The 12,500-nt window shown below is 44.3% G+C and overlaps 1 protein-coding gene across 1 annotated transcript in view; it reads left to right on the plus strand.

Annotated features, from left to right (window-relative positions):
* LOC310864627 (uncharacterized protein) overlaps positions 1 to 12,500 on the plus strand; it is a gene marked incomplete at both ends in the record, with an annotated part of 36,574 nt that overhangs the window by 14,552 nt on the left and 9,522 nt on the right. Inside the window, 5 exons of the mRNA XM_083773315.1 lie at positions 3,454 to 3,573; positions 7,037 to 7,208; positions 8,564 to 8,768; positions 9,238 to 9,411; positions 11,737 to 12,154. Coding sequence (XP_083629441.1) covers positions 3,454 to 3,573; positions 7,037 to 7,208; positions 8,564 to 8,768; positions 9,238 to 9,411; positions 11,737 to 12,154 — 1,089 coding nt within the window. The remainder of the gene's footprint in view (positions 1 to 3,453; positions 3,574 to 7,036; positions 7,209 to 8,563; positions 8,769 to 9,237; positions 9,412 to 11,736; positions 12,155 to 12,500) is intronic.

Raw genomic sequence — 12,500 nt, forward strand, 5'->3', positions numbered from 1 at the left:
GAGAAAAGCCTGGTGTAGCTTGGCCGTATAGTGTCCATCACGTCAGAGACACTGCATGGGCTCACTGCTAAAATCTAAAATATATAAAAAACACACATAAAGACCCCCAAGACAGTGTTCTTAAATGTTATAAACATCATTATTAACATATAAAGACATATAACATATACAATTTACAATTTAGGCATTTAGCAGACGCTCTTAATCCAGAGCGACTTACATTAAAGCAAGAACAAAAGCATGGGAATACATCACATAAAAGCATTTATCATGAAACATGCGTAAGCTAAGAAAGTAACAGTGGAATATCTATATAATGAAACTATACATACACTATACATATTCACTACTATGCTATACATATGTACTATGGCGTGCTATGACTATATACAATACAATTATAGTGCTGTCTACATAACATGCTATAAGTCTGTGTCAAATGCTATCTAAGCCAACAGAAATGCTATCTAAGGGGTTAGGGTAAGTGCTATGGGCCATGATGGAGTCTGAAAAGGTGGGTTTTCAGACTACGGCGGAAGATTGGGAGTGATGCTGCAGTTCTGACTGCAATGGGAAGTGCATTCCACAGTTTTGGAGCCAGAAGGGAGAAGAGTTTGGGACGTGTGGAGCGTTGTCCCGGCGTTTTTAGTGAGGGTACTTCCAGCTTCCCTGCGTTGGCTGATCTGAGTGCGCGGGAGGGTTTGTAGGGTTCAATCATACTTGTAAGATATGGGGGAGCCATACCCTTGGTTGCTTTGAATGCCAGCATCAGAGTTTTGTATTCTGTGCGGGCAGCGACCGGGAGCCAGTGGAGGGAGCGGAGCAGGGGGGAGACATGTGAGAATTTTGGCTGGTTGAAGACCAAGCGAGCTGCGGCATTTTGGATCAGTTGGAGAGGCTTAAGTGCACATGCTGGTAGGCCAGTAAGGAGGGAGTTACAATAGTCGAGTTTTGACAAGACTGTTGTCTGGATTAGGAGCTGGGCTGATTCCTGGGTGAGGAACGGTCTAATTCGTCGTATGTTATAGAGTGTGAACCTACATGATCGAGTGACAGCTGTGATGTGAGCTTTGAACGAGAGCTGACTGTCCAGGACAACACCAATATTCCTGGCTGTTGGGACAGACGTTACCAGGGCGTTGTCTACGGAAATAGTTAGCTCCCGCATAGGGCAGGACTTAGCTGGGAAGAGGAGAAGCTCAGTCTATACATAACATAGGGCAGGACTTAGCTGGGAAGAGGAGAAGCTCAGTCTTGTCTGGGTTCAGCTTGAGGTGGTTGGAGGACATCCACTGTGAGATGTCAGCCAGGCATGCAGTGATGCGCTCTTCCACCTGAGTGGCAGAGGGGGGGAAGGATAGGAACAGTTGTGTGTCATCGGCGTAGCAGTGATAGGATATATTGTGAGCAGAGATAATAGTGCCAAGGGATTTAGTGTACAGTGAGAAAAGGGGAGGGGACCAAGTACAGATCCCTGTGGGACCCCAGTTTGGAGGGTTCGGGGGGATGATAACAGACCTTTCCAGGAAACCTGGTGGGTCCGGTCGGTGAGGTAGGAGGAGAACCACTTTAGTGCCGTTCCACCGATGCCTAGCTCCGCTAGGGTTTCTAGGAGCAGCTGGTGGTTCACTGTGTCAAATGCTGCTGATAGGTCTAGGAGAATCAGTACTGCAGAGTGGGAAGCAGCTTGGGCAGCATGCAGTGCTTCTGTGACTGCCAGCAGGGCAGTTTCTGTGGAGTGGGCCTTCTTGAATCCGGACTGGTTGGGATCCAGCAGGTTGTTCTGTGAGAGATGGAGAGAGAGCTGGTTGGAGACGACACGTTCAATGGTTTTAGAAATACATGAAAGGAGTATATATATATATATATAAAGACCCCCAAGACAGTGTTCTTAAATGTTATAAACGTCATTATTATTAACATATATTTATTTGCAAAACGGGTGAAGTGTCCCTTTATCAGGTTTGCACAGAATGAGGTTTCCACTCGACAGAGTGCATTGTCTGCTGTGTCTCTGTGGGTGCGTGTGTGTGTGCGTGCGGTGCGTGCGGTGCGTGTGTGTGTGCGTGCGGTGCGTGCGGTGCGTGTGTGTGTGCGTGTGGTGCGTGCGTGCGTGCGTGCGTGCGTGCGGTGTGTGCGTGCGTGTGTGTGCGTGCGTGCGTGCGGTGTGTGCGTGCGTGCGTGCGTGCGTGCGTGCGTGCGTGCGGTGTGTGCGTGCGTGTGTGTGCAGTGTGTGCGTGTGTGCAGTGTGTGCGTGCGTGCGTGTGTGCGTGCATGTGTGTGGGTGTTTCTGGACAGGCTCATGGAATCCACTGGAACACCTGGTGTTGTATTGTTGGTTGGCTTGTGGAATAAACGGGAACGTTCTGCATTCACACCACACAATGCAGCCCCACACACACACACACACACACACACACACACACACACACACACACGCACGCACACACACACACACACACACACACACACACACACACACACACACACACACGCACGCACACACACACACACACACACTAGGATGTCTGAGAGGTCATTTTGACCGTTCTTTTTATTATTTTGAAGTTGATTATCTTTGTCCATGAAGCTTTCAGAAGGTTCCATGAGCATCATCATCCATCACCATTCATTCATCTCAGAAAATCTTGACATCTGAAAAAAATTCTAAATGTGAATTTAAGCAAGGGGAGACCAACCTAGTCCCCATATATGGGGGACAAGGGGAGAGCAACCTAGTCCCCATATATGGGGGACAAGGGGAGAGCAACCTAGTCCCCATATATGGGGGACAAGGGGAGACCAACCTAGTCCCCATATATGGGGGACAAGGGGAGAGCAACCTAGTCCCCATATATGGGGGACAAGGGGAGACCAACCTAGTCCCCATATATGGGGGACAAGGGGAGACCAACCTAGTCCCCATATATGGGGGACAAGGGGAGACCAACCTAGTCCCCATATATGGGGGACAAGGGGAGACCAACCTAGTCCCCATATATGGGGGACAAGGGGAGAGCAACCTAGTCCCCATATATGGGGGACAAGGGGAGACCAACCTAGTCCCCATATATGGGGGACAAGGGGAGACCAACCTAGTCCCCATATATGGGGGACAAGGGGAGACCAACCTAGTCCCCATATATGGGGGACAAGGGGAGAGCAACAGACTTGAACTCCTTGAAGCTTCCTTCATGCCTGAGTGTCCAAGTTGCTTAAAAGGTCTTTAAAGAAATACTTTTTGAAATGTCTATGAGGAACATGAACGGGGAATCAGGTCCTGGGCCCTGGTAGAGGGGGCGGGACTGCGATGCTCTTGTCTTCATGTGATTGGATCTTCACTATAATGCTCATTATAATATTATAATTGTCTTCATGTGATTGGATCTTCACTATAATGCTCATTATAATATTATAATTGTCTTCATGTGATTGGTCGCTCATGTGTTGCAGGTAAAGGGGACAGTTTGGACCGCTGCGTTTCAGAGGCGGAGCTACTTCTCGACCAATCTGTGCGCTTGGAGCAGGCGGGCGAGGTGACTGCCGCGCTGTCAGTGGTCAACGAAGCTGTGTGTAAGTACCGCCTCCTCCTAGGCCCCGCCTCTTCCTGCCAACTCACCCTTCTGTGAGCCGCACACATGCACGCACACACACACACACACACACACACACACACACACACACACACACACACACACACACACACACACACACACACACACACACACGCGCACACACCATTCTGGTCAAACATGTCAGTGTTAATGATGCTAATGAAGGCTCTGTTCCATTCTGGTCAAACAGAGTCAGCGTTAATGATGCTAATGAAGGCTCTGTTCCATTCTGGTCAAACAGAGTCAGTGTTAATGATGCTAATGAAGGCTCTGTTCCATTCTGGTCAAACAGAGTCAGTGTTAATGATGCTAATGAAGGCTCTGTTCCATTCTGGTCAAACAGAGTCAGTGTTAATGATGCTAATGAAGGCTCTGTTCCATTCTGGTCAAACAGAGTCAGTGTTAATGATGCTAACGAAGGCTCTGTTCCATTCTGGTCAAACAGAGTCAGTGTTAATGATGCTAACGAAGGCTCTGTTCCATTCTGGTCAAACAGAGTCAGTGTTAATGATGCTAATGAAGGCTCTGTTCCATTCTGGTCAAACAGAGTCAGTGTTAATGATGCTAATGAAGGCTCTGTTCCATTCTGGTCAAACAGAGTCAGTGTTAATGATGCTAATGAAGGCTCTGTTCCATTCTGGTCAAACAGAGTCAGTGTTAATGATGCTAATGAAGGCTCTGTTCCATTCTGGTCAAACAGAGTCAGTGTTAATGATGCTAATGAAGGCTCTGTTCCATTCTGGTCAAACAGAGTCAGTGTTAATGATGCTAATGAAGGCTCTGTTCCATTCTGGTCAAACAGAGTCAGCGTTAATGATGCTAATGAAGGCTCTGTTCCATTCTGGTCAAACAGAGTCAGTGTTAATGATACTAGTGAAGGCTCTGTTCCATTCTGGTCAAACAGAGTCAGTGTTAATGATGTAATGAAGGCTCTGTTCCATTCTGGTCAAACAGAGTCAGTGTTAATGATGCTAATGAAGGCTCTGTTCCATTCTGGTCCAACAGAGCCAGTGTTAATGATGCTAATGAAGGCTCTGTTCCATTCTGGTCAAACAGAGTCAGTGTTAATGATGCTAATGAAGGCTCTGTTCCATTCTGGTCAAACAGAGTCAGTGTTAATGATGCTAATGAAGGCTCTGTTCCATTCTGGTCAAACAGAGTCAGTGTTATAATGATGCTAATGAAGGCTCTGTTCCATTCTGGTCAAACAGAGTCAGTGTTAATGATGCTAATGAAGGCTCTGTTCCATTCTGGTCGAACAGAGTCAGTGTTAATGATGCTAACGAAGGCTCTGTTCCATTCTGGTCAAACAGAGTCAGTGTTAATGATACTAATGAAGGCTCTGTTCCATTCTGGTCAAACAGAGTCAGTATTAATGATACTAATGAAGGCTCTGTTCCATTCTGGCCAGACAGAGTCAGTGTTAATGATGCTAATGAAGGCTCTGTTCCATTCTGGTCAAACAGAGTCAGTGTTAATGATGCTAATGAAGGCTCTGTTCCATTCTGGTCAAACAGAGTCAGTGTTAATGATACTAATGAAGGCTCTGGTCCAATCTGGTACACACAGAGTCAGTGTTAATGATGCTAATGAAGGCTCTGTTCCATTCTGGTCAAACATGTCAGTGTTAATGATGCTAACGAAGGCTCTGTTCCATTCTGGTCAAACAGAGTCAGTGTTAATGATGCTAATGAAGGCTCTGTTCCATTCTGGTCAAACAGAGTCAATGTTAATGATGCTAATGAAGGCTCTGTTCCATTCTGGTCAAACAGAGTCAGTGTTAATGATGCTAACGAAGGCTCTGTTCCATTCTGGTCCAACAGAGTCAGTGTTAATGATGCTAATTAAGGCTCTGTTCCATTCTGGTCAAACAGAGTCAGTGTTAATGATGCTAATGAAGGTTCTGTTCCATTCTGGTCAAACAGAGTCAGTGTTAATGATGCTAACGAAGGCTCTGTTCCATTCTGGTCAAACAGAGTCAGTGTTAATGATGCTAACGAAGGCTCTGTTCCATTCTGGTCAAACAGAGTCAGTGTTAATGATGCTAATGAAGGCTCTGTTCCATTCTGGTCAAACAGAGTCAGTGTTAATGATACTAATGAAGGCTCTGTTCCATTCTGGCCAGACAGAGTCAGTGTTAATGATGCTAATGAAGGCTCTGTTCCATTCTGGTCAAACAGAGTCAGTGTTAATGATGCTATTGAAGGCTCTGTTCCATTCTGGTCAGAACAGAGTCAGTGTTAATGACGCTAATGAAGGCTCTGTTCCATTCTGGTCAAACAGAGTCATTGTTAATGATACTAATGAAGGCTCTGTTCCATTCTGGTCAAACAGAGTCAGTGTTAATGACGCTAATGAAGGCTCTGTTCCATTCTGGTCCAACAGAGTCAGTATTAATGACGCTAATGAAGGCTCTGTTCCATTCTGGTCAGAACAGAGTCAGTGTTAATGACGCTAATGAAGGCTCTGTTCCATTCTGGTCAGAACAGAGTCAGTGTTAATGATACTAATGAAGGCTCTGTTCCATTCTGGTCAGAACAGAGTCAGTGTTAATGATGCTAATGAAGGCTCCCGGTTCCCGGTTCGAACCCTGTGGGCTCCCACAGAGTTAGTGTCAAAGTGTCCTTGAGACACTGAAACCCCTGATTGCTCCTGATGTGCTGGTTGGTGCCTTACATGGTTTCCTCCACCATCGGTGTGTGAATGGGTGAATGCAATGCACAATCTATGTACCTCTCTCTCTCTCTCTCTCTCTCTCTCTCTCTCTATCTCTCTCTCTCTCTCTCTCTCTCTCTCTCTCTATCTCTCTCTCTCTCTCTCTCTCTCTCTCTCTCTCTCTCTCTCTCTCTCTCTCTCTCTCTCTCACTCCCACATGCTCAAACATGCACGCACGCACGCCTCCATCTCCCCATAGATGCGCAGCAGCATTGAAACACACCCCACGACATTCCAATCAGAGGTCAGAGGTCATCTCAGAGGAGCTTCTGGTGAATGTACTGCATGTTTAGACCACCTCCTCGCCCCAGTCCAAACATCCTATGATGTCACACAGAGTTGAGCGCTTGGTTCCCCAAGTTTCCATTTTTTTTGCGTTTTTTTGCACGTAAATCCTCACGACAATTTATTTTCTGCATTTTTTCCCATTTATTTCCTTCTTTTTTGACTCCCCCCCCCCCGCTCCTCATCATCATTCCTCCACTTTTCCCTCCTCCTCCTCTGTCTTGTATTGTGTGTGTGTGTGTGTGTGTGTGTGTGTGTGTGTGTGTGTGTGTGTGTGTGTGTGTGTGTGTGTGTGTGTGTGTGGTGGTGTTGGTGTGTGTGTGTGTGTGGTGGTGTTGGTGTGTGTGTGTGTGGTGGTGTTGGTGTGTGTGTGTGGTGGTGTTGGTGTGTGTGTGTGGTGGTGTTGGTGTGTCTGTGTGTAGCTAAGCTGCGCGCTGCGCTGCAGAGCTGCAGCAGCAGATGCAGCCGCCGTGCGGTCTGCGAGGGACGTCTGCACCGGAGCATGCGGCGGGCCAGAGGCCTGCAGCAACGCCTGCAGCTCAGCCTGCAGCAGGAGGCTGCAGCGCAGGACACGCACGCAGAGGAGAGCCCGAGGTAGGGACCACTAGGTACCACTATAGGTACCACTAGGTACCACTATAGGTACCACTAGGTACCACTAGGTACCACTATAGGTACCACTATAGGTACCACTAGGTACCACTATAGGTACCACTAGGAACCACTAGGTACTAGGGCTGACCTCGATTAGTCGAATAGTCGACTAATCGATCGGAACGGGTCTCAGTCGATGTTCATCACAAAATATTATTGTATTATTCCACTAGGTCGCCGGGACAACGCTCCACACGTCCCAAACTCTTCTCCCTTCTGGCTCCAAAACTGTGGAATGCACTTCCCATTGCAGTCAGAACTGCAGCATCACTCCCAATCTTCCGCCGTAGCCTGAAAACCCACCTTTTCAGACTCCATCATGGCCCATAGCACTTACCCTAACCCCTTAGATAGCATTTCTGTTGGCTTAGATAGCATTTGACACAGACTTATAGCATGTTATGTAGACAGCACTATATTTGTATTGTATATAGTCATAGCACGCCATAGTACATATGTATAGCATAGTAGTGAATATGTATAGTTTATTATGTATAGTGTATGTATAGCTTCATCATATAGATATTCCACTGTTACCTTCTTAGCTTACGCATGTTTCATGATAGATGCTTTTATGTGATGTATTCCCATGCTTTTGTTCTTGCTTAAATGTAAGTCGCTCTGGATTAAGAGCGTCTGCTAAATGCCTAAATTGTAAATTGTAGGTCTGTGGGGGACATAAACACATTTGAACATGCTTTCTGACTGTTTTTAATCCATCTCCAATGTGCATGTGGAGTGTGTCTGCCTGCTGTGTGGCAATGTGCCACTGCCTGTGACTTTAACGCACAGTGCGCTGGCCTGATAAGACTCCAGGATCTCAATCTCACCTGCTGTGCTCAATCTGACTAATGACAAGCCTCTCAGTCGACTATCAGTCGACTAACAGCAACTGTATTCATATTAATTTCGACTATACAAATCCTTAGTCGGGGACAGCTCTACTAGGTACCACTATGAGGAGAACCCTATAGGTAGAGACCACTATGAGGAGAACCCTATAGGTAGAGACCACTATGTCACAAATTGCAACAACAACTAAAGAAACATTCGCTCTGAAAGAATATACATCCAAAGATCTGCGCCACATTTTCAGGATTTAAAAAAAATCAAAATAGCAGATCTACGATCTGCTATTTTTCAATAGCTAAACGTATAACACAATTATACCCCAGTAGCAAAGATTTGCGCCACACTTTCACGATTTTTCAATAATTACAAGCTCGTAGCGCGGCATTCTACCTATTTCTCAACGGCTAAAGTGTAAACCTCCCTTCCTCTCGCCGTTCCTCCAGTGACCCCGGGACCAGCCAATCGGACACCGCCGATGACCGACTACACCCGCGCCCTCCTCCTCCCCCTCCCCCTCTCCCCCATAAGCCCCTCCTCCTCCCCTTTCCTGACACAGGCTCCTCCCCAAACAGCGAGACGACGGGACATCAGCGGACCACCAGCTCCTCCGAGAGCCCCTGCACACGGCCCGGGAGACCCCGCCCCCAGGTGACCATTAGCCCCGCCCCCAGGTGACCATTAGCCCCGCCCCCCTCAACACCACGTGACCATTAGCCCCGCCCCCCTCAACACCAGGTGTCCATTAGTCCCTCCCCCTCAACACCAGGTGTCCATTAGTCCCTCCCCCTCAACACCAGGTGACCATTAGCCCCCCCCCCCCCCCCCCAGGTAACCATTGGTTGACTGTAACTATTAATTATACAGCATCGTAGTTCCAACGAAGCAATCGGATTGGTTGAAATGGCTATCTACCCGTGCTTCAAAGCCAGCATGACGGCACACCCGATCAAAATATTGTGGGATAAAAAAAATGTCTGTTGCCACTCTGGTGCTCTTATTTTGAAAAAAAAAAGATGAATCCCAGCACTCAATGGGTTAAAGGAAAATAAGCACTTTGTAATTTGACTCTTTGGAACACTTGAATATTTACCTGAGTCTAAATACTGTGACCAATCAGGAGACAGCGCTGCCTGTGGAACCCCAGGAACACCCCCCGGTGGCCCCTCCCTCACCTCCCTCGATGGCTCCGCCCACAACCGTGGAGGCCCCTCCTCCTCTGCTGTGGAAGCCCCGCCCCTCCTTCGAGGGACCATTTTATGAACATGACACGATGATCGTCGCAAAAGTAATGGTGAATGATTGTGATTAACCTTATTATTGATTAACCTTATTATTGATTAACCTTATTATTGATTAACCTTATTATTGATTAACCTTATTATTGATCAACCTTATTATTGATTAACCTTATTATCGATTAACCTTATATCTTATCTATTACCTATGCCTAAAATGTCAGTTTTGTTTGTGAGCTTGTAGATTTGATAAATCTTTTAGTGTAAATGTAAATCCTTTAGTGTAAATGTAAACCCTTTAGTGTAAATGTAAATCCTTTAGTGTAAATGTAAATCCTTTAGTGTAAATGTAAACCCTTTAGTGTAAATGTAAATCCTTTAGTGTAAATGTAAATCCTTTAGTGTAAATGTAAACCCTTTAGTGTAAATGTAAATCCTTTAGTGTAAATGTAAATCCTTTAGTGTAAATGTAAATCCTTTAGTGTAAATGTAAATCCTTTAGTGTAAATGTAAATCCTTTAGTGTAAATGTAAATCCTTTAGTGTAAATGTAAATCCTTTAGTGTAAATGTAAATCCTTTAGTGTAAATGTAAACCCTTTAGTGTAAATGTAAATCCTTTAGTGTAAATGTAAATCCTTTAGTGTAAATGTAAATCCTTTAGTGTAAATGTAAATCCTTTAGTGTAAATGTAAATCCTTTAGTGTAAATGTAAATCCTTTAGTGTAAATGTAAACCCTTTAGTGTAAATGTAAATCCTTTAGTGTAAATGTAAACCCTTTAGTGTAAATGTAAATCCTTTAGTGTAAATGTAAATCCTTTAGTGTAAATGTAAATCCTTTAGTGTAAATGTAAATCCTTTAGTGTAAATGTAAATCCTTTAGTGTAAATGTAAACCCTTTAGTGTAAATGTAAATCCTTTAGTGTAAATGTAAACCCTTTAGTGTAAATGTAAATCCTTTAGTGTAAATGTAAATCCTTTAGTGTAAATGTAAACCCTTTAGTGTAAATGTAAATCCTTTAGTGTAAATGTAAATCCTTTAGTGTAAATGTAAATCCTTTAGTGTAAATGTAAACCCTTTAGTGTAAATGTAAATCCTTTAGTGTAAATGTAAACCCTTTAGTGTAAATGTAAATCCTTTAGTGTAAATGTAAATCCTTTAGTGTAAATGTAAACCCTTTAGTGTAAATGTAAATCCTTTAGTGTAAATGTAAATCCTTTAGTGTAAATGTAAATCCTTTAGTGTAAATGTAAATCCTTTAGTGTAAATGTAAATCCTTTAGTGTAAATGTAAACCCTTTAGTGTAAATGTAAACCCTTTAGTGTAAATGTAAATCCTTTAGTGTAAATGTAAATCCTTTAGTGTAAATGTAAATCCTTTAGTGTAAATGTAAATCCTTTAGTGTAAATGTAAACCCTTTAGTGTAAATGTAAATCCTTTAGTGTAAATGTAAACCCTTTAGTGTAAATGTAAATCCTTTAGTGTAAATGTAAACCCTTTAGTGTAAATGTAAATCCTTTAGTGTAAATGTAAATCCTTTAGTGTAAATGTAAATCCTTTAGTGTAAATGTAAATCCTTTAGTGTAAATGTAAATCCTTTAGTGTAAATGTAAATCCTTTAGTGTAAATGTAAATCCTTTAGTGTAAATGTAAATCCTTTAGTGTAAATGTAAACCCTTTAGTGTAAATGTAAATCCTTTAGTGTAAATGTAAATCCTTTAGTTTAAATGTAAACCCTTTAGTGTAAATGTAAATCCTTTAGTGTAAATGTAAATCCTTTAGTGTAAATGTAAATCCTTTAGTGTAAATGTAAATCCTTTAGTGTAAATGTAAATCCTTTAGTGTAAATGTAAACCCTTTAGTGTAAATGTAAATCCTTTAGTGTAAATGTAAACCCTTTAGTGTAAATGTAAATCCTTTAGTGTAAATGTAAACCCTTTAGTGTAAATGTAAATCCTTTAGTGTAAATGTAAATCCTTTAGTGTAAATGTAAATCCTTTAGTGTAAATGTAAATCCTTTAGTGTAAATGTAAACCCTTTAGTGTAAATGTAAATCCTTTAGTGTAAATGTAAATCCTTTAGTGTAAATGTAAACCCTTTAGTGTAAATGTAAATCCTTTAGTGTAAATGTAAATCCTTTAGTGTAAATGTAAATCCTTTAGTGTAAATGTAAATCCTTTAGTGTAAATGTAAATCCTTTAGTGTAAATGTAAATCCTTTAGTGTAAATGTAAATCCTTTAGTTTAAATGTAAACCCTTTAGTGTAAATGTAAATCCTTTAGTGTAAATGTAAATCCTTTAGTGTAAATGTAAATCCTTTAGTGTAAATGTAAATCTCGTTCGTTTATCACGATAAACTAGTATCGTCTCCATCCCTATAGGACGAGGACGAGGCCCCGCCTCCTCCCGCTGTCCCGGTGCACCACCACGGCCAATCGCAGCCCGTCTCCAAGTCTGACCCCGCCTCCCACCACCACGAGCGCCGCCATTGGCCGACGGGTGGCGACACGGTGGATTCGCCCACGTCTGACCCCGCCCCCCTTCTGCGCTCACCGGATGGAAGCCCCTCCCCTTCCTCCTACGCGCTGCCCGTGGAGCGCTGGGCGGAGAACGTCAACCGCCACTACGGCTCCCAGAATGCACCTGGGGATGGGGCCAATGAGGAGGAGGCAGAGCTGGCCAATGAGGAGGAGGCAGAGCTGTCCGACCTGGACTCTCTGTACCGGGCCAGCCTGCAGGCTCCTCCCACTCCCAGCATGCAGTGGGGCAGCGGCCAGCAACCTGCCGCTAGTAAACCTGGTATGTGTGCACAGGCACACGCACGCACTCACACACACACACACACGCACACACACTTACTTGCTTATGGCAGTCCATCGATGTCGATGATGACGTTGCTCCAAATAAAGTTCATGGGATGATTATTGTTGTGTCTGTCGTCTGTGCATAGCCTGGTGGCTGCTCAGACCAATGCGTGATCCGCATATTTTGTCACAGGAGGGGCAGGGGAAGGCAGCAGCGGAGGTCGGTAGACCCCTAGCACGCTGGTGCCGCTGTGCACGCCGCTCTGCTCTCCTCTCTGTGAACTTCTCCTGAAGGTGAGCAATTCCCTGGTGGCAGGTAGAGCTCCAGGTGTGGCGATCAA

Source organism: Protomyctophum parallelum, assembly GCF_964188405.1.
Source record: "Protomyctophum parallelum genome assembly, chromosome: 9".
Classification (NCBI taxonomy): Eukaryota; Metazoa; Chordata; class Actinopteri; order Myctophiformes; family Myctophidae; genus Protomyctophum; species Protomyctophum parallelum.